This window comes from Geotrypetes seraphini, chromosome 2 (assembly GCF_902459505.1).
Source record: "Geotrypetes seraphini chromosome 2, aGeoSer1.1, whole genome shotgun sequence".
Classification (NCBI taxonomy): Eukaryota; Metazoa; Chordata; class Amphibia; order Gymnophiona; family Dermophiidae; genus Geotrypetes; species Geotrypetes seraphini.
The window spans coordinates 223,624,796-223,651,975 of record NC_047085.1 but is presented as its reverse complement, the minus strand read 5'-3'; the positions used below and the strand labels follow the sequence as shown (position 1 = coordinate 223,651,975).

General features: G+C 44.0%; 1 protein-coding gene across 4 annotated transcripts in view; it reads right to left on the bottom strand.

The window, feature by feature from the left end:
* The window catches only part of PIGN (phosphatidylinositol glycan anchor biosynthesis class N), a 397,785-nt gene that overhangs the window by 164,958 nt on the left and 205,647 nt on the right, over positions 1 to 27,180 (bottom strand). For 3 of the 4 annotated variants that reach the window (XM_033935002.1, XM_033935005.1, XM_033935004.1), the window contains 3 exons: positions 24,609 to 24,687; positions 11,062 to 11,244; positions 1,022 to 1,161 (listed from right to left, as the gene is read on the bottom strand). In XM_033935002.1, coding sequence (XP_033790893.1) covers positions 1,022 to 1,161; positions 11,062 to 11,244; positions 24,609 to 24,687 — 402 coding nt within the window. The remainder of the gene's footprint in view (positions 1 to 1,021; positions 1,162 to 11,061; positions 11,245 to 24,608; positions 24,688 to 27,180) is intronic. The other variant, XM_033935003.1, reaches the window with a different exon arrangement.

Sequence of the window (27,180 nt, the reverse complement as noted above, 5' to 3'; positions counted from 1 at the left end):
TGCGCTAGCCGAAAAATTACCACCTGCTTAAAAGGAGGCGGTAGCGGCCAGTGCGTGTTAAAATCGCCAGCGCGCCTTTGTAAAAGGAGCCCTTAGTGCCTATATGGGAAGGCCTCATACTCATTTTCCAAAAAAGCCTGTAATGTTAGATAACTTCATTCTGTTTGTCGACTGAAAAGACCAAACAAGTCCCTTATACAATGGAAATCTCAAGTTACTCTTAATTTCTAGATAGCTTGTATAAAATCTAAGAAAAATGTTTGCATCAAGGTCAAAATTATTTGCATATGATATTTTCTAGTGTAGAGTTTTCTTAGCTCAGTTAATCTGGAAAAAATTCCTGATTTTTGGTAGGTTGCCTTGCCTTGTGTTATTTATATACCACTTATATCCTAAGTGGTTTACATGCAGGTACTTTATCATATTTCCCTATCTGTCCCGGTGGGCTCAAACTCTATCTAGTGTACCTGGGGCAATGAATGAGATTAAGTGACTTGACCAGGGTCACAAGGAGCAGCGAGGGATTTGAACCCACAACCTTAGGGTGCTAAAGCTGTAGCTCTAACCACTGCGCCACATACTGTTGGGATACTTCTACTTAACAAAAGGAATAATAATCCAAAGATGCTTTAGTATGTAGGCTTCAGAACACTTACAATTTTTCTTTGGATATTCAGAAGAGAGCTATATAGTCCTTAATGTTCCTGTAATCCAACGGTTTTATGAAGTTGTTATGGGGGTTGAATACAAACTAAAATCTACAAAGAATCGTTTCATTTCAAAAATATTTCAGCAACAGATATATGAAGACAAATGTGATACAGTAAACTATATGACACATCTGCTCTAGTAGTGAAAGACAATACTGTATAAACTAGCTTATGTAAAAATAATATATTTGCAAACCAAGCATGCTTTTAAATTACTTATTTCATCACATCTGCCTGATGTATTGATTTACTAGAAAAAGGGAAATCAAATGAGAAGTGTTATCAAGAAGCAAACTGGCAGCTTTACTTACTCTGTTACAACAGCATACCAGACTGGAAGAGGTAACAGACAATATACGTAATACATCCAGGGGCTTGTCTGAATTATCAAGAAGATGATTATTAATACGCCAGCTGTAGCAAAACCATATGAGAAAAAAGTTGTTGATACCTGAAAAGTACATATATAATAAACATGTCAATATAATTTATTTAAATATTCAATACTAGTTGTTAAACCCGTTACATTAACGGGTGCTAGAATATATGTCTGTCTGTCTTTTTCTTTCTGTCTCTTTCCTCCCTCCATTTCCCTGTGTAGCGCTGTCTCTGCTTTCTTCCTCAGTCTGCACTCTCAAGCTGTAACATTACTGCTTAGCTTTTTCTCCCTGCAAGCATCTGTGCTCTCTTTCTCATCCCCAGTCTCTTTGCTCTTTTTCTCTTCTTGCAGGGGTCTCTGCTCTCCTTTTTGTATATGTTCCTGATTCCTTCAAACTTCTGTTTTCTCTGTATGCTCCTGATCCTGTGTTTCCCTGTAGGTGTCTCTTTTTTTTTTATTATTTTATTCCTTCTTCAATCTCTGTTCTTTATCTGAACATTCCCTTCCTCAGTCTCTCCAACTGCAGCTCTCTTACCCTCTAAGCCCCTGCTGTGCATGTCACTCCTGATCCCCTCTAGTGTTTAAGCCTGTTAAAGCCTCCTTCCTTCACATGTCCCCTATTTTCAGCCCCAGCTCCAAACTCATTTTTTAGCCCCCCCATCCCTCTTCTCCCATCTTTTTCCTTTCAGCTTCCAGCCCCCTTTTCTCCCATGTCCCTGGAGCCTATTAATCCACCGAGAAGCCCCACCCTTCCCTGGCCCAAATAGAAGTGTCCCTTTCCCTCTCTGTGGCAGTGGTTGTTTTTATTTTTGGTTTTGGCCGGGGTTTCTCCCACTCTTCCTCCCCTTCCCCTTTTGCCCCCTCTCACTGTTTTGCTCTCCTGTTCTCACCCATTTTCTGCCTCGCTTTCCCTTTCTCTTCCAGGACCGGTCTTGCTGTCTTGTTATGGCGGCTGGGTTTCCATGGCAACCCTGCTCGCGGGTCTGTGAGTGTCGGGCCCTAATGTTATTTCCTCCTATTTGAAGCTGTCCGGGTCTGGCGGCGCCGTGTCGGTTGGAACCGGGGAGGCGGGGTCTGGCTCGGTAGGTGGTGGAAGAAGGCTGGGTAGCCGCTCGATGGATCGCAAAAAAAGGAAGAGGGGCTGGGCACTCGGAGAAGGGAGCCGTTTTAAAAGGCGCCCCCGCGGCTCCTCTCATGCGCTGCAGTTGCGTCGGAAGATGAGAGAGGAGCCGCGGCGGTGGCTTTGTGGGTCCGTAGTCAGAGAGAAGTAAGACTGGGGACTCGCGCATGCGCACTCCTGCGGCCACAGACCTACAGCGCACGGAACACGCAAATAGGAGTGCGCATGCGCGAGTTAGCCTTTTATTATATAGGATACTATTTATCATATGTCAGAGCACATAAACACAATTACATTTTAGCAGTCAAGCAAGAATCTGGCAGAAATCCCTCACTTACTAGGAATTTAAATGCATACCTTTACGATGTTTATTATATATTTTGAACCTGGCAGTTTCCTCCTGCTCCATTATACTTCAAGCCTGGCTGGAACCAGGGCTGGGATCAACCTCCCCATGCCTTAATTTATATCTACCAGATGATTTTTCACTTATTTTATGTTCCTCTACCCCAACATACCTACTCTAGTCATTGCACAGGAAGTCTCTGTTAGAGTTCATAGGTTTGCATTTGAAAATTCCTATAGTATCAGTATAAACATAGAAACATGATGGCAGATAAAGGCCAAATGGCCCATCCAGTAACTACTATTTCTTCCTCTATCTAAGATATCCCACACCTTCTTGAATTTAGACACAGTCTCTGTCTCCACCACATCCTCTGGGAGACTGTTCCACACATCTACCACCCTTTCTGTAAAAAAAAGTATTTCCTTAGATTACCCCTGAGCCTATCACCTCTTAACGTCATCCTGTGCCCTCTCATTCCAGAGCTTCCTTTCAAATGAAACAGATTCAACTCATGTGCATTTACGCCACATAGGAATTTAAACAACTCTCTTTATTATATCTCCCCTCTCACACCTTTCCTCCAAAGTATACATATTGAGATCTTTAAGTCTGTCCCCATATGCCTTATGATGAAGACAACACACCATTTTAGTAGCCTTCCTCTGGACCGACATCATCCTTTTTATATCTTTTTGAAGATATGGTCTCTAGAATTGTATATTCTAAATGAGGTCTCACCAGTCTCTTATAGAGGGGTATCAAAACCTCCTTTTTCCTACAAGCCATACCTCTCCCCATGCACCCTAGCATCCTTCTAGCTTTCACCGTCACCTCTTCAACTTGTTTGGCCACCTTAAGATCATCACATACAATCACATCCAAATCCCGCTCTTCTGACGAGGACATAACACCCCCTAAACTTTACCGGTCCTTTGTGTTTTTGCAGTCCAAATGCATGACCTTGTATTTCTTAGCATTAATTTTTAACTGCCAAATTTCAGACCATTCTTCAAGCTTCGCTAGGTATTTCTTCATGTTATTCACACTATCCGGGGTGTCTACTCTATTGCAGATTTTAGTATCATTCGCAAAGAGGCAAATCTTACCTGACAACTCTTCAGCAATATCACTTATAAAAATGTTAAAAAGAACAGGCCCAAGAACAGAACCTTGAGGCACACTATTGGCAACAGAGCAATCTCCATTAACCATTACCCTCTGTCATCTTCCACTCAACCAGTTCTTGACCCAGCCCCTCACTTTGGTGCCTATCCCGAGGGAACTCAGTTTATTTATTAGACGTCTTTGTGGAATACTTTCATAGGCTTTGCTAAAATCTAAATACACCACATCTAACGCACTCCCACTATCCAATTTTCTGGTCACCCATTCAAAGAAATTGATCAGATTTGTCTGACAAGAACTATCTCTAGCCTCAGTTTAGCATTTTTTTTTTACTTAGCTATTTCAAAAGACAGCTCTGTCAATACAAACTGAAAGCAAACTATTTGTAAAAATCTAGTTTAAAGTATTTACTAGAGAGAGTAAGATTTACAGAGAACCTTTGCATGAGTTTTAGGCATCAGGATAAACACTGATATCTGTCAATCAAACCAAAGTGGCTGATTAAAGACAATAGTTCAAAAGAGCCCTACTGACACATTATTTCCAATGTGAATCATCAAGGAACAAGAAGCAAATAACCAGGGCTGAGGGTTTTCCCCCTTAGCACAGAAGAGGTTCTGTTAGTAGACTTTCAGAGACAGAGACAGAGATTCTCAAAACTTTAATGCCGTCGCTAAACTGGTTTCCAACGGTTTAGCCTGCATGCATTTTAGCAGTGGATTATCAAAACGGTTTATCTCTGTCTTTAGCGATTTTTCTAGTAGTCTCCAACACTGCCATGCAAATGGGTTCTTCAACATTAAAATGAGCACTCTGGTGGATCTTTAAACTCACCGAGCCATTTTCTAAGAGCGGTGTCGGCTTTTGGCGACAAAACTCAGCAACTGGTCCAGGGATGCCGGTACAGTGACAGCACTGTTTAAAACCCCAGCAGCATTGTTTTAAACTCTGGCAGCGGGAGAGAAGCCCATTCTCTCCCGCTGCCACACAACATCCGCCCCCCTCCCGCAGTGGGAGAGATGCCCACTCTCTCCTGCTGCCAAGCAAGCCCCCCTACTCCACAGCAGCGGGAGAGATGCCCACTCTCTCCTGCTGCCATCCAACACCCCCACCTCCTGCAGCGAGAGAGATGTCCACTCTCTCCTGCTGCCAAGCGAACCTCCCCCACAGCAGCAGGGATTGCTTGGCAGTGGGAAAGTGGGCATCTCTCCCGCTGTCGTGGGGGAGGGGTGTTGTGTGGCAGCAAGAGAGAATGGGCATCTCTCCCACTGCTACTTGGCACAGGGAGAGAATGGGCATGTCTCCCGCTGCTGGTGGGGGGGTGGGGGAGAAGGTAGAATATTGGTTGGCAGCGGGAGAGATTGAACATCTCTCCTGCTGTTGTGGTTTTGGTTTTTTTCTTTTAACGTTTTTCTCTGCGGATGTGCCCATAGCTATCACCAGCACCACCACCAGTGCTTCAAGCTCACTGACTTGTCGAGCTGAAGTAAGGGAGATGTGAAAAACCACTTTCCACGTAAGGTACTTAAGATAAGCTGTAGACATTGGTTCGAAAGGAGGCTTCATCAGTTTAGCAAGGACCACATTGAGATGCCAAACCACTGGAAGTGGCTTGAGAAGTGGTTTGACATTGAAAAGTCCTTTCATGAATCTGGACATAAGAACATAAGAATTTCCGCTGCTGGGTCAGACCAGTGGTCCATTATGTCAAGCAGTCCGCTCACGCGGCGGCCCTTAGGTCAAAAACCAATGCCCTATTTGAATCTAGCCTTACCTGCGTACGTTCTGGTTCAGCAGGAACTAATCTAACCTTTTCTTGAATCCTTGGAGGGTGCTTTCCCCTATAACAGTCTCCGAACGAGCATTCCAGATTTCTACTACTCTCTGGGTGAGGGAAAACTGCTTGAGTACCTGAATAAATGCATGTAAACCGTTCTGAGCTTCCTTGGGAGAACGGAATAGAAAATCGAATAAATAAATAAATAAAATAAATAAGAAGAACTTTCTTACGTTTGTACGGAATCTACGGTATTCCCTTTAACTTTAGAGAGTGCCCTCTCGTTCTCTCCACCTTGGAGAGGGTGAGCAATCTCTCTTTCTCTACTAAGTCTATTCCCTTCAATATCTTGAATGTCTCAATCATGTCCCCTCTCAGTCTCCTCTTTTCAAGGGAGAAAAGGCCCAGTTTCTCTAGCCTCACATTGTATGTCAACTCTTCCAGTCCCTTAACCATTTTTGTCCCTCTTCTCTGGACCCTTTCGAGTAGTAACATGTCCTTTTTCATTTACGGTGACCAGTGTTGGAAACAGTATTCCAGGTGGGGGCGCACCATGGCCCGGTACAGTGACATGATAACCTTCTCTGATCTGTTTGTGATTCCCTTCTTAATCATTCCTAGCATTCTGTTTGCCCTTTTCGTCACCGCTGCGCATTGCGCGGACGGCTTCATTGGCTTGGTCTACAAGTGCTCCCAAGTCTCTTTCCTGGGGGCTCTCTCTGAGTACAGCACCGGACATCCTGTATTCGTGCATATGATTTTTGTTACCGACATGTATCATCTTGCACTTATCCATGTTAAGCCTCATTTGCCATTTTGCAGCCCATTCCTCGAGTGTGTTTATGTCTCGTTGTAGGTCTTTGCAATCCTTCTGTGTCCTCACTACTCTGAATAACTTTGCATCATCCGAAAATTTTATTTATTTATTTATTTATAAGTTTCCAGATTTACAATTCAAGATTAAACTTGTACAGAAAGCGATTTAAAGCAAAGAAAAATTATACGAATAAATAAAAAGTAAGTATTGCTTAATCGACTCAAGTCCAGAATAAGATCAAAGATGTAATATAAACAGAGTAATAAGGAAAAATTAACATAAGAAACGTGATACACGATTAACTGATATACAGGCGTCTAAAACATTTCTATAGCCCTCATTTATTTTCCTTCTCCAGGCGGGATAAAGAGAGAAAAGCCGTCAGCTGGTATGGCTTGAAGAAAACATATTTCTGAGAATTAAACTGAATTATGCACTTGCATGGGTGGCGAAGATAAAAAGTCACCTCAAGGACTAGAACTCCAGGTTTTAGTAAAATAACTTATTTTATACGCTTTTGTGTGTCTCTTGCCAAATCAGGAAACATTTGTATCTTGAAATCCAAAAACCTTTTTTTCTTTATTTTTAAAGAAAAGTCTCAAAAGCCAATTTTTGTCCAAAGTAAGGGCTAAGGTCACTATTAATGTTGCTGATATAGCAATTTCCTTATCTGATAGCTCAAGTAAAGCTGATACATTGATTGGTCCTTGGCTTCTTTCCTGTTGTTGATTCTGATCTTTATTTGGCAAGTAATAAACCTGCGTGAATGGAGGTAATGAATCTTCGGGCACTTCTAATATCTCCAGCAGGTAACGTTTTAACATTTATCGTGGGGTAACTGTTGTAATTTGAGGAAAATTAATCAATCTAAGATTGTTACTCCTGGAGAAATTCTCAAATGTCTCTGTCTTCCTTCTTAAATTGACATTGTCCTTCTTTAATGTCTCTTGAATTTGTTTAGAAGATTTAAGTTCAACTTTAATATTCTGGATATTTATTTTTGATTCACCAAAGTCCTGTTTTATTTGAACAATTTCCTTCTCTTGCTCTTTTACCTTTCCTTCAATCTGCAAGTGATTAGTATTCACAGTTCTGACTAGATTGGCAACCAGATCCCACAAAGCGTCCAAAGTTACTTCTTGGGGTTTTACAATATTAAGAGATTGCAAGTCTAATGATGTAAGGTTCTGCTCACCAACCGAAGGTTCCCCTCCTCTTCCTCTCTCCTGGGTCGGCTCTGACCCTGATGTTGCTCCATCTTCGTCCATACTCAGGCTCTGTTGGAAACCCTGGGAGCCCGAATCGGTATCTGCCACACCATCCCCAGCAACCTCCGGGGGAGACCGCAAGTTGACTTCTGGCTGCCTTTCAACCCCCGGGGAACTGGTGGCCCAAGGATTAGGGGGAGGTGCTCTCACGTTGGGACTTAGAGTGGTCTCAAAAGTCTGCAGAAATGCCTCCATTCCGTTCCCCGGAAGCGTCTCAGGTAAGGGCATCACTGATGGTACTGAGGCGCCTTGCATCCGCCTCAGCAAGTCCTCAATATTACTGAAGACAGCTGCTCTGGAGCGTCGCGAGGTTCCAGCAGCGCTCTTACCTCTTCTCATCGGCATAGCTGGGTATGTATTCCAATGAAACAACGTCAAAATGAAATTTTAAAGGAAAACTTGTACGGGTGGTAGCTCAGTGAACCGCAACTGCAGCCATCTTGGATCGATCCCCGTGTGCATCGTCCGCAAATTTAATCACCTTACTTGTCATACCAATTTCCAGGTCGTTTATAAATATGTTGAAGAGGACGGGCCCGAGCACCGAACCCTGCAGCACTCCACTTGTGATGCTTTTCCAGTCCAAGTATTGTCCATTTACTCCCACTCTCTGTTTCCTATCCGCCAACCAGGATGAGCAGTGAGAGGTTTATCATCAACTGTTTTGTGAAAAGCATTTAAAGCACTGAGATAAATTTTTAATCGAAGTGGTTTTGAGACCTGGATCGGATAAATGTAGAAGATACTCCAATACTGAAGATACAGAGGTGGATTTAGGCTCATGATGATGAAGAGCACACCAGGTGGAAAACAGCATCCATTTTTGCTGGTAGCATGGCTGTGTAGATAGTTTTCTGGATGCTTCCATGATTAATCTGCCAAGCTGAGAAAAATGAAGGTCAGCTGTTGTTAGGCTGAGCAGTACCAAGCTGTCAGGTGCAATGCTGGAAGATTGGGATGCAAAAGGGATCCGTGATTCTGTGTGAAAAGAGATGGAAAAATTTGAAGAGGTACTGATTCCTTCGTACTGAGTTGAAGTAGAAGGGAAAACCAGGGTTGCCTGGCCACCGAGGGGCTAAAAGAATCATGGTGGCCGATTCCTGCTTGAGCTTGACAAGCGTCTTGAGGATGAGAGGACTTGGAGGAAAAGCGTAGAAAAACTTGTGAGTCCAATCTAGCAGAAAAGCACCTGCTTCTGGATGGTGAGGAGAGTACTGATGGGAGAAAAACTGTGGCAGCTTGGGGATGTGGGGGGACACAAAGAAGTCTATCTGAGGAGTCTCTCACTGAGAGAAGATTTGATGTAGAACTGAGTGTCCACTCTTGTGGTTGAAGAAACCTGCTGAGTCTGTCTGCAAGTGAATTCTGTTCTCCTTGAATGTATATTGCTTTCAGGAATATATTGCGAGCAATGGCCCAGGTTCAAATCTTCTGGGCCTCCAAACAAAGACGGAGAGAACCCGTGCCTCCTTGTTTGCTTATGTAATACTTCGCGACCTGATTGCCAATGTGGATAAGGACAGTGCTGGTCACAATGTGCTGAAAAACTTTGAGAGCATTGTAGATCACTCTGAGTTCTAACAGACCAGTGACCTTGTGTGCGAAAACTGTCCAGATGAGCTCCCCAAGCATAAGTGGATGAGTCCATGGTCAGAATTTTCTGATGAAGAGGGGTACGGAACAAAAATCCTCTGAACAAACTGGGAGAGTGGGCAAAAAAATGGCAGATGAATTTTAATGTAGAGAAATGTAAAGTTTTGCATGTAGGAAACAGAAACCCGATGTACAGCTATACAATGAGAGGGCTGGTAATGGGTGACAGTAGCCTAGAGAAGGACTTGGGGGTACTGGTTGATAAAACTACGAAGCCATCGGCACAGTACACAGCAGCCTCAAAGGCGGCGAACAGAATGCTAGGTATTATCAAGAAAGGTATAACAACCAGAACGAAGGATGTTATCCTGCTGTTGTATCGGGCGATGGTGCGCCCGCATCTGGAGTACTGCATTCAAATACTGGTTGCTGTACCTAAAGAAGGATATAGCGATACTCGAGAGGGTGCAGAGGAGAGCGACACGACTGATAAAGAGTTTGGAAAACCTTTCATATGCTGAAAGATTAGAGAGACTGGGGCTCTTCTCCCTGGAGAAACGGAGGCTTAGAGGGGACATGATAGAAACTTACAATATCATGAAGGGCATAGAGAAAATGGAGCAGGACAGATTCTTCAAACTTTTGAAAACTACAAGAACGAGAGGGCATTTGGAAAAATTAAGAGGGGAAAGATTCAGAACCAATTCTAGGAAGTTCTCCTTCCTGAAACGCGCTTCCAGAGGGTGTGATAGGACAGAGTACGGTATTGGGGTTCAAGAAGGGACTGGATGATTTTCTGAAGGAAAAGGGGATTGAAGGGTATAGATAGAGAACTACTATACAGGTCCTGGACCTGATGGGCCGCCGCGTGAGCAGACTGCTGGGCGCGAAGGACCTCTGGTATGACCCAGAAGAGGCATTGCTTATGTTATTATGTTCTTATCCACCAATGCAGCACTGTCAAAGTGAAGGTGTGACTGTAATGTGTTGAGACAGTGGATCTAGAGCTTAAGACCACTGAGATGCAAGAATCCATTAAGGTATACTGAAATGAAGTCTCGCAAATGGAGTAACATGCACTGTGGAAGACGTGTGTCCCAGGAGTACCATAATTTGTCTGGCTGAGATTGATGGCAGATGATGTGTGAGTGCAAAGCTGAATCAAATTATCTTGTCTTTGCTGCAGTAGGAATGTCCTGAGATGAATAGTGTCGATCAACTCACCTATGAATTGTAGAATCTGAGATGGTTGAAGTTGGAATTTGGGAAAATTGATTTCGAAACCCAATTGTTGAAGGAAGAGAACTATCATGCAAGTCGCTACTGTCACCCCTTGCGAGGTATGGTCTTGGATCAGCCAGTCGTCCAGATTAAGGAAAAACTTGGAGGCCCTGAGACCGCAGTGCTGCTGCCACTACAACCAGGCACTTGGTGAATACTCTGGAAGAGGATTCAAAGCCAAAGTGTAATACTTTGTATTGATAATGGTGGTGAGCCACTTGAAATCTGAGAAATAGTCTGAAGGCCAGATGCACTGTAATATGAGTGTAGGCTTCTTTCAGATCCAGAGAGCATAGCGATCTAAGAGGGGATATACATTTGCCAGGGTTAACATCCAGAACTTTTCCTTCACTACATAGAAACATAGAAGATGACGGCAGAAAAGGGCTACAGCCCATCAAGTCTGCCCACTCTGCTTACCCACCCCTTGTCTATGCCCTAATGACCCAATTTCCTTATCGTGACCTCGTAGAAAAGCATGAACACTTCCAGAAATGCAGCCCTCCTATTTTAAGATATCTGTACTCAAATGCTAAAGAGAAAATACTGCATTTCATTTATAATGGATTCTCTCAGCTGTATATCTACATGAAACAATGTTGAAAAATCAAGTAAGCAAAGTGGTAAATCAAGGTAACTTACCTGATCAGTATTTTGTATGGCTCTGGTCAGATTAGTATGCATTTTGATAATTATAAGTATAACATATGAAGTCCAGCCCATGAAACCCAAGACAACACTAATACCCAAGAAAATCCTGTCATAGGTATGGTAATAAGACAGTCCTTCCAAAGCAAGGCTGATCAGTGTTTTGGAAAGAGTTATCTATGGAGAGAAAAAAAAAATGTATTTCATCATTGTGCATATAACTGAAAATCCAAAAATAATAAACTATGTCATTTAAAGGCAAGTTTTATATAGGATGCCTAGGTCAGTAAAGGAATATTCAAATCAGGACATTCAAAAATTCCTGAGTATTTTACAAATGGAACACTGAATGTAGAGCTTTTGAAAAATATGTGTAAGAATGTGCAGGAGTATATTTATTTACTGCTTTTTTGAGAAAAACTCATACAAAACAATGCACAGCAAATATATCCCAAATATAGGCAACAGCAAAGTTACTTACCTGTAGCAGGTTTTCTCTGATAACAGCATGTCACATGTGGGTGACATCATCCACAGAACCTGGCATGGACAATCATGAAGTATACTGTCAGTTTGTTTTACGGACTGCCTGTACCGCATGTACTTGTGCCTTCCCACCTGACATTTGCTCACAGGACCTGCAGTTCAATAACAAAGCTATGAAGCCAACTGGGGGGGTTGTGAGAATATATACCTGTTGTCCTAAGAGAACACCTACTACAGGTAAGTAACTTTGATTTCTCTGAGGAAAGGCATGCATATATTTTCACATGTGGAATGCCCAAGCTGCCAGGATCATACTCATAGGAAGAGGGTTACAGTTAAACATGAGCCAATCACCCCATTTCCCTCCTCCTTTTCTTATCCAAGCTACTTGAACGTGCTGTTAACCGCCGTTACCTGGACTTCCTTTCAATTCAAGCTATTCTTGACCCACATTTATTTAGCCCATCCTCACAAAAGAGCCCAGAATGGATTAGTACAGGAGTACATACATAGTATACTCAAGACAAATATAGACAAGATGTATTTGGGAGGTAGTGGCACAATGATCAAGTTATGATAAATAGAGAACATCCGAGCTACACTAGGTAATTATACATGCTATAGTAGAAATAAACCTTGTATTGGTAATGCTGATTTCCCACCCGAAATCTGAGAAACTAGCGAGAGGCTGAGTGAATGGGAATATCAGTGTAAGCCTCCTTGACATCCAGAAGCATAACTAATCGTTGTGATCTAGAAGGGGATATAAGGACGTCAGAGACAGCATCCAAAATTTTTCTTTGACGAGACAAGAAATTTGTTGAGAACTCTGAGGTCTTCTTTAGGACAAGGAAATTCCGGGAATAAAACCCTGTGTTCTGCTGGTCCAAAGGAACCTTCTTGAAGGCATTGAGAATGAGCAGAGCTTCGACTTACTGGAGAAGAAGGGAGGACTGAACAGGGTTGGAAGGAAACTCTTTTGAAGGAGGATCTGGAGAAATGTGGAGGAAATGAAGAGAATAACCTTCTCGAATGATATTGAGAACCCAGAGATCGGAGGTGATCAGTTGCCATCGATGATAGTAGTGAAACAGACGACCCCCGAAAGGAAGAGGGAGAGACAGAGAAGCAGACTTTGGGGTATAATGCCTCTACTACGAGGAAGATGGTTTGTAAGCTTTGGAGGCCGAAGATTTAGATTTAGGCCTGAGCAATGAGTTAAAAGACTTTTCATATTCTGAAAGCTTTTTAGTGTCCCCCAAACAGTTCATCCCCCAGGCAAGGGATATTGGCTAACCGGTTTTGAAAGGTTAGGATCCATATCTGCCAATCTCAACCATGCAAGCCTTCTCATGGCCACGAAGATTGCCGAGACTCTAGACAACAGCTGAAAAGCATCATAGGATTGCACCAAATGCTGCCGGAGCTGTGTGAGAGAGTGAAACATGTTTAAAATCTGACTGTCATTGTGAAGGCAGGTATTTGAAGTAAGTTGGCATGGTCTTAATCCAGTATTTGAAATAGGAAGAGAAATAAAAGTTGTAATTGAGAACTCTATTAGCCAGCATAGCATTCTGGTATAGACGTCTCCCAAATTTATCCATTGACCTGCCCTCACACCTTGGAGGTACAATGGCATAGACCTTAGAAGGGGCAGATTTTTTCAGAGTGGTGAGAAAGCTGAGGCTTATCGAAAGCAGAGCTAGGGATAATCATATACTGAGAGTCCAGCTTTCTAGGGGTTGCTGGAATAGAATAAGGGGATTCCCAGTTCCTACGAAGAGTCTCCTTCAGAATGCCATGCAGAGGAAGTTTGAGTAACTCCTTCGGAGGATGCTTGATATCTAAGGCTTCCATATACTCCTTTGAATACTTGGAGTTCGCCTCCAACTTAACTTCCAGGTCCTTACCCATCTGCCTAATGAATTGGGTAAACAAGACTGGTTCAGAAGGTGAAGGTTCCCGATGGGAAGTGGAGCGAGGAGAATGCTCCACTTGGGAACCATAAGCTTCCATGAAAGAAGGGGAGGTATGAATGGATTGAAGATAGAGATCTGAATCTTCAGGAATGGAAGGAAGAATGGTACCGAGTCGAAGAAGCCGGTGATACAGATCGCTTACGCTTGTCCGAGCATATAAGAGAAAGATGCTTGGATTTTGTAGAATGTTTGCCAGATTTGGAAGATGGAGGGCGTGGAGACGAATGTCTGGAGAGACTAGATCTATGCCCAGAGGAATGTTGCTTCTTATGCATACGCTCTGAGGAAGAGTGATGCTTCAGTGAAGGTGTCCGATGCTTCGAGTAACGATGCTTCAGTGAAAGTGTCTAATGCTTCAAGGAGCGATGCTTTGGTGCAGGAGACCGATGTCTCAAAGACTGGTGTTGTGAAGCATGGTTTGATGACGATGATCGCTGCTGCCGAAGCGGTACCAATGAGGCAGTGGTGGTACCTGCATCTCACATAGAGCAACGCTCAGGATGGGCCGGTACCAGAGGAGCTGACATGGGAGTGAGCATGTGGAACATGACCCCCAAACTCTAACTTAAAGAGAGCATCGAGTTTTAAAGGCCTGCACCGATAACTAGGGTGTGAATGCCAGTAACAAAGAAGAGGAGGACTTTCCAGCTTGTAGAAAAAAGTGTGAAGATGGCCTTTGATTTGTTCGGGGTCTTGGATAGTAGTTTGGAGAAATGGGCCTTTTTAGTCTCGTGTGTCTCTGATTTGTAGTCTTCCAGGTGGATTTGTCCTCTGTGCTTTCTGTTCTGCACCGCATTTCTTCTTCTTTCTTGACTTTCCTTTTCTCACAAGGCTTCTGCAAACCAGGGAGATGAAAATGATTGTCAGTTTGGATTGATTTCCTTTACTTTTGCAAGACTTTCGTAGAGTGATTTAATACTCGTGCACCAGGCTGCAGCTTTTTCCTCTAGGGAGGTGTTTGTGGGGTCTATGTCTGTCATTAGTTTAGGGATGTTGAGGGAAAAGGTTTCTAGGTGGACAGACTTGGGGTCAAATATAGCTTTGGACTGTGTATTTTCCCGGACTGTAGCTAGTTTGGCCTTGATGTGTGGGTCAAAAAAGATTATGTGGTGGTCGGTCCAGAGAACTGGGTTGCTAGTGGATGTGGCTTATTTGGAGTCAGTCAGGCTTTTGCCCACTACATTCTGACAACTGCCCTTGCTAAAGTCTTCAATGACCTGTTCCTGGCCAGATCCAAAGGCTACTCTATTATCACCTTCTCAATTTATCTGGTACCTTCGACACTGTTGATCACCACCTTGATATGCTATCCTCACTGGGATTACAGGATTATGTTTTCTCCTGGTTTTCTTCCTATCTCTCCCATCGCATTTTCAGTGTATGCAATGGTGGATCCTCCTCAACTGCTATCCCACTGTCAATTGGTGTGCCTCAAGGCTCTGTCTTGGGACCTCTCTTCGCCATCTATACCCACTCCCTCGGTGCACTGATCCTCCCCCCCCCATGATTTTCAGTATCACTTCTATTTTGATGACTCCCAGATCTACCTCTCCACACCAAATTTCTCTACAGGAATCCAGGCCCAAGTCTCAGTCTACTTGTCTGACATGGCCACCTGGATGTTTCACCAACATCTAAACCTGAATATGGTCAAGACCAAGCTCCATATCTTTCCATCTAAACCCACCTCCTCCCTCCACCCATTCTCTATTACTGTGGACAATCTCTTCCTCTCTGTCTTGTCAGCTCGCAACCTTGGAGTTATCTTTGACTCCTCTCTTTCTCCGCTCAGATCCAACAAACCCCTAAATTTTTATTTCTTTTTTAATGTAGTCTTTATTTTCATCCTCCCTGAATACTTATTATGATATATGTATCCTATCTCTATCTTTCCTATCTTTAATGGAGTTCCTTTCATAAATTATTTGTATTGTAAACCGCTTAGGTCTGTGATATGCTATAGCGGTATAACAAGTGTTAATAATAAAACATAAAGCCTGTCACTTCTTCCTCTATATTACTACCAAAATCCGACATCTCCTTTCCAAGCACACTACCAAAATCCTTATCCTCACAGTCATCACCTCTCGCTTAAATTACTGTAACTTGCTTCTTTCAGGTCTTCTACTCAACCATCTCTCTCCCCTTTAATCCATTCAAAATTCTGTAGCAAGACTTATATTCTGTGAGAGCCGCCATGCTTATAAGAACATAAGAATTGCCGCTGCTGGGTCAGACCAGTGGTCCATTGTGCCCAGCAGCCGCTCATACGGGGGCCTCTAAGTCAAAGACCAGCGCCCCAACCGAGACCAGGCCTACCTGTGTTCGGCTTACATCATCCCTCTCTTCAAGTCACTTCATCCATTTCCAAATACAGTTCAGACTCCTCTTACTGACCTACAAGTGCATTCATTCTGCAGTCCCTCAACATCTCTCCTCACTTATCTCCCACTATGCTCCTTCCTTTGAACTCCATTCATCGAGTAAGTCTTTCCTATCCTTATCCTTCTTCTCTACTGTCAATTCCAGACTCCATCCCTTCTATCTTGCTGCACCATAAGCCTGGAACAGACTGCCTGAGTAATTACATCAGGCTCTATCTCTAGCAGTATTCAAATCCAAGCTAAAAGCCCACTTTTTCAAAACTGCTTTTGGCTCCTAACTCCCATTCACCATAAAACACCTATGGCCATCCTATCATTCTCTCTGCAAGAAACTCTCCAACCCCTATATGTCCAGTTTGGCCAAATTAGATTGTAAACTCTTCTGAGCAAAAACCTTCTATTACATCAGCGATGTCAAACAATTACATAAAGGGCTGAGATCTAAAACATAGGCTAAGTCACAGGCTAAGTTTTTTATTAAGATACTTAGGGGTCCTTTTATTAAGGTACGCTAACTGATTTAATGCGTGCTAAATGTGCACCTTAATAAAAGGATCCCTTAGTCTTAGTAGAAGTATAGGGTTACAACCTCTCCAACCCCATGCCGGCTCTGTGATATAAACAAAATAAATAAAAAAGACTATTCCTCTCTCTTTTAGGTCCTAGTTCACGCTTGCTGTCTAACACCAACTCTGGCAGTATACACATTTCAAATCTGACATATTGTAATCATAAAACAGAAAATAAAATTTTTTTCTACCTTTTGTTGTCTGGTCATGATGGTCCCAGGCTCTGGTTGTCTTCTGATAACTTGCTTGCCAGGGTCTCATTCTCATTTGTGGTTTTATTATTTCTCCGTGTTAACCATCCATCTTTGTCCTCCCCTTTCATTTCCCTTCCCTCCTCCAGAGGTCTGGCATTTTTCCTTTTTTTCGTCTCCATCCCTGCAGCTGCAGCGATGGATCCTACCATCCCCAGATCTAACATCTCTCCTTTTCTCAACTACATTTCATCCAGCATCTCTCCCTCCTTCCCTACCAACCAGGGTTCACGATCTCTCCCATTCTCTTCCCAACTACCCCCTATCCAGTATCTCTATCCTCCCCTCCATACCATCCCTTGTGTCCAACTTCTCTCCCTTTCTGCTCCTTCCCTCCCTCCATCCCATTGTCCACCATCTCTCTCCCTCTCCTCTGTTTTTAGATCCATTATTTCTTCCCCTCCCCCCTCAGTCTGACATATGCACATTTGTTTGGACCCCTCCTTCCTACCCCATGTACACCAGGGCCTGCCGCCTCCCTCCCTCCCTGTACTTCTACATCAGGGTCCGCCGCTGTCACAGCCCCAGCCCCAAAGGCCTACATTTTCTTTCTAGCACGGTCTCACCTTCAAACAGCCTGCAGAGGATTGCCAGTGCTGTAGCAATCCTAAGTAGGCTGTCGTCGACCTCCGCAGCATGTTCCCTCTGCCGCGGTCCCGCCTCTCTTCTGACTTACGGGATTGTGGCTGAGGGAACGTGCTGCAGAGGTCAATGGCAGCCTGCTTAGGATTGCTACAGCACCGGCGATCCTCTGCAGGCTGTTTGAAGGTGAGACTAGGATGGAGGGAGGGCCAAATTCCGGGCCAAATCTAATTACCCCTCTATTACATGTTAAATGTACAGCACTGCTTATGCCTTTCAGCACTATAAGAAATTATGGATATAAAAACATGAGTCTGGCAATGCCTAAGTGGGTTGGAGGCAAAGTTGGCACTCAGGAAGTAAAAAGATTCTGTAGACCTGCTTGTCCAAACAGACTGTCTCTTGTGGAGCTTTGTTCTAAACAGTAGTGAGAAGGTACAGATTGAGAACCAAGTGGCTACCTTGTAAATGTCCTCAATGAAAATAGAGTGGATATGAGCTACTGAAGAAGCCACAGCTCAGACATTGTGGGCTGTTACACGAACCTGCAGCATCAGTCAGGCCTGAGTATACATAAAGAAATTACAGTCCTCAGGCCAAGTGGAGATGGTTCTCTTTGAAAAAGGAATCTAAGTCCGTTAGGGTCAAAACCACAAAGAGCTGGGAGGATCTTCTATGACATTTTATGTGTTGCAGGTAGTATGCCAGAGCGAGTATGCAGTCCAAAGTGTGTAGTGCTGCCTCTCCAGGATGCGAACATATCTTTGGAAAGAAAAGATGGATTACTAATGGATTGTTTGAAATAGGCATTTTGGATGAATGCGAAGTACTACTATAATCGTATTAGAATCTTGTAAATGAAGCATCTGACACAAGAACTTGAAGTTCACTCACACAGCATGCAGATGTAAGAGCAATGTGGAAAATGACTTTGTAAGTGAGAAACTTTGAGAGAGCAAGATGTAAGCAGCTCAAAGGGAGACCTCAGAAAAGCAGATAGTACCATGTTAACATCCCAAGCAACAGATGGGAGACTTGATATGTGGAATAATGGAATAATCTCTTTATTAAATGGGCTACCAAGGGATGAACAGATAGAGGTTTCTTGTTCAAGGGAGAATGAAATGCACTGATATGTACTCAAACTTATTTTTAGTTCAGAGTTGGAGAGTGGAGATGGTAGTCAGTATGGAAGGAAGTGAACATGTGACTGGTTTCAGAGAATGTGATGCACTAGGAAGAAAATCTGGTCCATTTGAAGCGGTAACAGTGGAGTGCAGGGTTTTCTAGATGCTTCAATGTCAGCAGATACTGCAGCCAATAGGCAGAAAAATGTATTTGATTGGTGAAAGAAACATTGCTGTTAGTACTAATGAGCAGGGGTTAAGGTGATGGAGAGATCCCTAGTTTTGCATCAGTAGTGTTGGAAATAGTTGCAACTTATACAGTTTCTTGGATGTGAGCTCTAGGACAAACGGAAACTAAATTTGACATGGGCAACAGAGTGCTATGAGGATTATGGTGCCTCGTTCTTGGTGAAATTTGAGTAGAGTTTTCCCAATGAGAGATACTAGGAAAATGCACAGAGAAGTCTGTCCCCCCCCCCCTCAATGAATGAGAAAGGCATTGACACATTGTGCAGAAATACAGACGTTTGCTCTTAAGGGGCGAAGTGATCTCTGCATGGTATCCCCCAAGTGGGGAAAATCTTGATGTAAGATGGATGTGCTCAGAGACTATTTGTTTAGCTGAAATTTGTTCAATTTGTTTGCCAATATGTTTTAGTTCCCCAATAAGCAAGGTGCTTTGAGAAGTATAAAGTGAACAATTGACCAAATCTGGATCGCTTCCATGCAAGGGGGTGAGAACCTCTGCCCCCTTGCTTGTTCAGATAGAACATGGCAACTTGATTGTCTGTAAGGACAAGGACTACTTGATAAAGCATAAGATTCTGGAATGTTTTTAGAGCATTGCCTATTGTTTGTATGCTTGATATGGAGGGTTTGTTCACGATGAGTCCATACTCCTTTAGTGTGTAGGCCATCTAGATGAGCACCACATCCAAATATCGAAGCATCTGTGGTTAGAAGTTTTTTTTTCAGGGGGCTAGAATGGGAGATCTCATGTGAGACTGAGGAACCATCCACCACTGGAGTAACAGAAGTCCAAATTGACTTGAACTGGAGCAGAGAGATGTTCTGTTGCTTGAGACCACCAATTCAATAAGAGTCCAGTGGCATAGTGAGAGTAGGAAGTGCCCCAAATGGTGGCGCCCTCTTCTGCACTCCTCACGCAACACTTGCGCCCTCCCTTCCCCTGTGCCTCTTTAAATCTTCTCCAGCACGAGTAGCTTCTCTGGCCTACTGCTCGTACCAGTGTTGGCTTTCCTTCCAACATCATTGCCTGGCCCTACTATCAGGAAGTGATTTCAGATGGGAGCCAGGCCGGCGCGAGCAGCAGGCTGGAGAAGTTGCTTGCACTGGCAAAGATTTAAAGAGCTATGGAGGGAAGGGAAGGTGCGAGCGTGGCATGGGGAGGAGGAGAGGTGCTGGTGCTCCCACTAAGACGGCACCTGGGGTGGTCCACCTCCCCCTTAATATACCACTGATAGAGTTTATTGTGGGACTCTGAGATGAAGACATGCAAATGAAGTGACATAGACCATTGATACATATGACCTATAAATTATGAGTTAATGAGCAGCAGTGCTTTGTAGGGTGGAGAATGTGTGGCACAGTTGAATGCGATTATCTATTCTCCGCTTTGATAGAAAAACTCAACCCTGAGTAGTATCTAGGAGAGCCCTTATGAACTTAAGTGCCTGAGAAGGGTGTGATATTACTGAAGAGCTGATTTGCCTCTTTGCAGATGATACCAAAATCTTTAACAGACATCCCTGATGGTGTGGAAAACATGAGGAAGGACCTAGCGAAGCTTAAGGAATGGTCTGAAATTTGGCAGCTAAGATTTAATGCTAAGAAGTGCAAGGTCATGCATTTGGGCTTCAGAAATCCGTGGGAATAGTACAATTTAGGGATTGAAAACTTTTATGCAGGAAAGAGGAGTGGGACTTGAGTATGATAGTATGTGATGATCCTAAGGTGGCCAGATTGAAAAGGCAACAGTGAAAGTTAGAAGAATGATTAGATGGATAGGGACAAAGGAGGTATTCATGCCCCTGTATATGACTCTGGTGCCACCTTATTTAGAATATTGTGTACAACTCTGGAGACTGTACTTTCAAAAATATATAAACAGAATGGAGTCTGTCTTGAGGAAATTAACTAAAATGGATGATGGTCTACATCATATGGAGTATAGAGACAGACTTAAAGATCTCAATATGTATACTTTGGAGGAAAAGTGGGGGAGGAATGATATGATAGAGACATTTAAATACCAATGTGGCAAAAATACACATGAGGTTAGTCTCTTTCAATTGAAAGAAAGCTCTGAAATGAGAGGGCATAGGATGAAGTTAAGAGGTGATAGGCTGAGGAGTAATCTAAGGAAATATCTTTTTACAGAAAGGTTGGTAGATGTGTGTAATAGTCTCCCAATAGAGGTAGTGGAGACAAAGACTGTGTCTGAATTCAAGAAAGCATGGGACAGGCACATGGAATCTCTTAGGGAGAGGAGGAGATATTGGATGTTGCAGATGGACAGACTGGATAGACCATTTGGCCTTTATCTGCCTTCATGTTTTCATAGTTGATGGCAAATTTTGTAGTAGCTCCAGAAGATGAATAGTTGAGTTGATGCCTTACTGATCTGTAAAATACTTTTGGTTTGCAAAGATGAAGCCTTGATCAACTGGTTGTATAAGTAGATAAATATGTGAAACCCCCATGTATGAAGGGCTGCCGCCACTAACACCAAGCATTTTGTGAACTCAAGGGGCCAAATTCAGTCCAAAGGCTGATCTAGGCTCACTCCCTGCACCAAATTTGAAGAATAGAGCCACCAACAGAGACTGCGACAAACCAACCCCCGAAGAGGAACGGGAGAGTCCAGATCATGCAACTGGGGCGACCACCGCTTCAGCAGAGCATACTGAAGGGGGCGCATGTGAGCCCAGGCCCATTGAACCACGTCCAGGGAAGCCACCATCAACCCTAAGACCTGGAGAAAATCCTGCACCTGAGGACACCAGGAAACCATCAGAAGGTGAATCTTCCCCAAGCTGGTGTCGAAGAGAACCCAAGGTACTTCAGGTGCTGAGATTGAGCCAACTGGCTCTTTGACAGGTTAACTACCCATCCCAGCGACTACAGGAACGCCACAACCCAAGCCGTAACTTGGGAACTCTCCTGAAAGGATCCTGCTTGGATCAACCAGTTGTTCAGATAGGGAACTTGAATGCCCTCTTTGTGCAAGGCCGCTGCCACGACCACCATAATCTTGGTGAATGTCCGTGGAGCCATAGCCAGACCATAAGGAAGAGCACAAAACTGATAATGCCGTCCCAAGATCGCAAAGAGAAGGAATGGGAGGCGCGAATCGGAACATGCAAGTAAGCCTCCGTCAGATCGAGAGAGGTCAGGAATTCCACCGGCTAAACCGCCAGAATGATAGATCTCGGGGTCTCCATGCGAAAAGACGGAACTTGGAGAGCCCTGTCGACCCCTTTCAGATCCAAAATAGGCTAAAATGTCCCCTCTTTCTTGGACACCACAAAGTAAATAGAATACCGGCCGGTGCAACACTCCTGAGGATGCATTGGAACTACCGCTTTGAGGTCTAGCAACCTTTGAAGCATTTGGTGAAAAGCCCGCTTCTTCCATGCCGCTTGACAAGTAGAAGCAAGAAAGTGATCTGGAAAAGATCGGGAAAAAGAGCATAACAGTCCCAAATCACCTTCAGGACCCACTGATCCATCATGATTTCGGCCCACTCCTGGTAAAAATCCCATAACCGGGCACCAACCGGCACCAGGGGAAGTGACAGCAAGGAGTCATTGGGCAGGGAGGATGGCGGGGGAACCAGCGGAGGGATCACATCTCCCCTGATGGGCTCCCAGAAAGGACTGCATGCGCTGAAAGAAACGGCTCCAGGGAGACCAAGCGGCAGGAAAAGAAGCTGCCCCTTGACCAGGGCGGTATCTGCGGAAATCATGCAAACGTCCCTAAGCAACGCCACCCCGTGCAGGCAGGTGGGCACTGTCTTCAGGAAGAAGGGGCACCTTAGAGTCTGTTAAAGTCTGAACCAATTTTCCAAATCCTTGCCAAACAAGATCCCTGAAAGGGAAATTTCATAAGCTTAGCCTTAAGATGCCACATCCACCAGCCAAGCCTGGAGCCACAAGGTACGACATGTGGCCACCCCAAGAGCCATGGACTTGACCGACGCCCGCAACAGATAATACATGACATCTGAAAGATAAGAAGCACCCATCTCAATTTTGGCTACTTCCTGTTCCACCAATGACCAGTCATCAGACTCCCGGTGACAGACACACTTGGCCACCGAAAACAAGCCCGAGCCACCAGACCGCCATACATCACCACCTGGACCACTAGGGAAGTGAGATAAAAATTCTGTTTAAGGAGAGACTCCAGCCTATGCTCCTCCGAGTCCCTCAAAGCTGAGCCGCCCTCAACTGGCACCATATGCCATTTTGCAATGGCTGAAACCACTGTGTCGACTTCAAGGTATTCCTATCTCCCTCCAGGATGGGATACAGGCGAGCCATAGAGCATGCAAAATGAAAGGGCGACTGGCGCCTTCCACTTTGTAAGCACAATATCCCGAATATCCTGATGCATAGGGAGTCCCCAGCAGCTTCGGCGGTAAGAGAAACCCAATTTCCCTGCTCGTCGGCAGCTGCGCAAAACCCTGTGGGAGTGGCAAGGGAAGCCAGGGCTTCCCTGCTATCAGCTGCCGACATGTGAGGCACTCGCAAAGGGGATCCCTGGACTCTGGCACCCAAAGCTGACGAGGACTCCCCTTTGCGGCAGCTGGCACACCACAAGCAAAGGCTGGCTGTATCAACCTCGAATCTGGAGTACAATGAACACTTTTTCCCTTTAAAAGTGCCCATTGCACAATAGGCAACCTAGCTAAGGAAAGAGTGCCGGTTAACAATAAAAATCAATTACAGTCAATTGAAGGTTTCCCTTCACACCGGCACTGCCTCATGATTTTTTTTTCCAGAACAGACTCCACTGGCTCTCTAAGCCATATGTCTTGCTGGTCTCGGTGGCAAGGCTTACAGCTGAGGCACCTCCACAAAATTTTGGAGAGATAGAGGAAATTGAGGGGAAGGACTCAATTTGTGACCCATCGAGTGCGACACCCCCAAGGTCGGACAGACCCCCAAAAGGGTCCTTACGTGCTCAGTCCGGCACCATATGGGGACAAGAAGGCCACTAAACAACTTCCAACAGACCTATACTAAGCAAGGAAAGACTGTAATAGCTTACCACACCTGCTGACACTGAGAACAGACTGGTTATATTAGGGGGAAGCACAGTTACTTGTATTACAGCCAAAAGGTTTTGTCTCAGTCTCCACCTGCTGGTTATGATGAGCTACTACTATTAATTATTTCTATAGCACACAGCGCTGCACAGTCACAAAGAATAAGAAACAGTCCCCGTTTGAAAGAGTTTATAATCTAAACAGGCAAGACAGACAAACAGGATGTCATGGATATGTTAAGGGGAACGGTAAACAGCGGGCAGGATTGGAGGGCAGAGGAGTAGGGTTAAGGATTGAAAGTTATTACCCATCAGTGAACTGTACCGGTCTGGAGAGGCATTAAAGAATTTCTTATTTTAAAAATCTGATTTTTAAACCATACTTTTTGTCAACAGGTACAATTTCAGCCCAGCTTTGACCCCTGTTCCACTGTATGGGAATTAAAGCTGACCTTGTTATTGTCTGTCCTCTTTCACTAGGAGCCAATGAGTAAGATATGTTTAGAGCAGGGGTGTCCAACCTTTTGGCTTCTCTGTGCCGCATTGGCCGAAAAAATTTTTCTGGGGCTGCACAAACGCGCAAACGCTGCAGCAAGACAGAGGAGGGAGCCAGCAAGACGGTAAACACCCGGGGGCAGCAGAAGAAAATACTGCATCGCCCTCGACCGGAGCCGCACAAAATACTTCATGGGGCCGCATGGGGCCCTCGGGCTGCAGGTTGGACACCCCTGGTTTAGAGAGATTTATAGTGAGGACTGCATTATAAAATTGGAATAAAAAAACTAGACTAACTAAAAACCCAATAAGAATGGAAACTATGAAGATGCTACTTCAAATAAAGAACATAATGGTTTTTCAGTAACATACTTACTGCTTCATCGTATTTTTGCTGACTGATGAAAAATCTGACTCTTTTCAAAATGTCCAACTGTCTTGATTCAGAAAGTAATCTGAAAAAAAATGCATCAAATTTACAAAATTCATTCTCAGACATTTTCCTCCCAATTCTACAGCAAAGTTACTTACCTGTAGCAGGTATTCTCCAAAGACAGCAGGCATATAGTCCCACATCTGTGTAATGTCATCCACGGAATCCAGTATGGACATTGAAAAGTGTACTGTCATTTTAAATCTTTTAAAGTGTCCATACCACGCGCACGCTGGTGCTTTCCCGCCTAACGTCGGCTTGCGGGACCTGCAGTTCAGTAAGATAGCTAAGAGGCCAACTAAGGAAGGGTTGTGAGAATATATTCCTACTGTCCTTGGAGAACACCTTCTATAGGTGAGTAACTGTTTTCTCCAAGGACAAGCAGACATCTGAGACTCCCAATCTACTCGGATCATACCTCTAAAAAGAGGATTATTGTTAACTGCCATGAGCCAGGTGAAATCAACAGAGTTTGAAAGTTGGCATTTAAGAAGAAAAGAAAACAAGTGGGCCGCTGGTCCACAAGGGCCAGAGTGACAAGAAATAGAAGTTGATCCAAACACCTTAATTAACAACAATTACAGGATGGGTAAAACAAAGAGACCAACTTAGCTAGGTTTCAGGAGCCATAAAATCAAACTTATGTCAGGAAAACTGCTTGCCCAAACCGACTATCTTGTCTGGAATGATTCTCCACACAGTAATGGGAAGTGAAGGTATGGACTGAGACCCATATGGATGCTTTATAGATGCCCTCAATGGGTGTGGAATGAAGATGGGCTACTGAAGTCACCATAGCTTGAACTTTATGAGCAGTGAGATGGCCTTCAAGTTTCAGTTCAGTCCAGACAGACTTGGGGTCAAATATAGCTTTGGACTGTGGTTTTTCCTGGACTGTAGCTAATTTGGCATTGATGTGTGGGTCAAAAAAGAACTGGGTTGCTAGTAGATGTGGTTGATTTAGCAATGAAGAGCTGGTCCACCACCCTCGACTGAGAGAAAATGTGGGGGTGGGGAGATCTAATATTTCTGGCTTGCCGGCATTCACGTTGGGGGGCGGGGACGGCAACAGTAGAGGCTTGTCTGGCATTTTCTAGTAAATCAGCTATAATCTAACTAGAGCAACTATCTTTATTTTTGTAATAGGAGGGGTTTGTTTTTTAAAAATATTTGTTGAAAGTGCATGTCAATAGGATTTTCGAAGGGGTAAAAGGCCAGTGGGTAAGGTTTTTCTTGCAGGACCCCAACTATGTCTAATGCTAGTTCTGGAAGATATACGTTCCAAAAATAAGAATCCCCTTTTCTGTCTTCATCACCTGGTCATTTAATTTTCTTCATCATGTTGGTCCTAGTCTCTGCTTTTGGTTTTTTGTTTACTTTTCCCTGTCTTCTTTTAGCTCTCTAGCCAGGGTATATTTGGCATTTCTTCTTTCTCCATGGCTGCCATTCATCTTGCTTCTGCATTGCAATCACTCTAGCATTGTCCCTTGGCAATGGCACCCCCTGCCCTCTTCTCCCCCAACCTACACCGCATGTGCGCTTTCCTCCCCCATCCCTCCCATCCCTCTCTGGCTATTTGCTGACACAAGCTGCATCTCCAACTTGCTGCCTGAATTGGCCTCGGCTCTTTCTCTGTCGCTTGCTGACCCCGCGACCAGTGTTGCCAGTTTGGCGGTTTTTCCTTCCAATTTGGCTATTTGTTAAAGCCCTGCAATAAACATGCTGCCTGGAAGCTTTCCCTTTGCTACTGTTCCCATTTAGGAACAAAGCAATAGAAAAAGGAAAAATTCCAGGCCGTCAAAGATAGTGTGCTTACTTTATGCTGACGGTGGACTGAAGAATGCCATACTGGGATAGATCAAAGGTCTATCAAACCCAGTATCCTGTTTCCAAAGGTGGCCAACACCTAGCTAGATTCAAAGTAACAAAACAGATTCTATGCTGCTTATCCTAGGAATAAGCAGTGGATTTCCCCAAGCCATCTCAATAATAGGTCCTTAACAAGTGGCAGTCATAGCAAGGAAGATGACCTCTCTCGCAGGGTGCGGGAAGCAGCAGAGATAAGGCCCTGCCCGTCACAAGGTCCCTGACAGGATGAGGATTGCCACAGAGACGCTGGATCTGGACAGAAAAGGACCTTGAGGAGGGGTGGGAAGTTTCAAGTTTCATTTAAAATTTGATAAATCGTTAATCAAACTTCTAAGCGATGAACATAACTAAAAATTCAAAGGGTATAATATATCAGACATACAATGGACCTACAGGACTTACTGTGCCAAAGGGGAAAGAGGTTTAGAAATACAATATTTGATAGGAAAGAAAACAAATGGGGAAAAACAACAGGATGGGGGAATATAAACCAAAGGAAAGCAGAGAGAACAGTGATTAGGAAAGGAAAGAGATTGAGACGCGGAATAAAAGAAAGGAAGAAAAGAGCCAAATAGAGTGATTCTATAGAAAGAATGGAAGTCAAGTGGAATGGTGGAGATCTATCAAGCAGAGCTAAAGGTCAAAG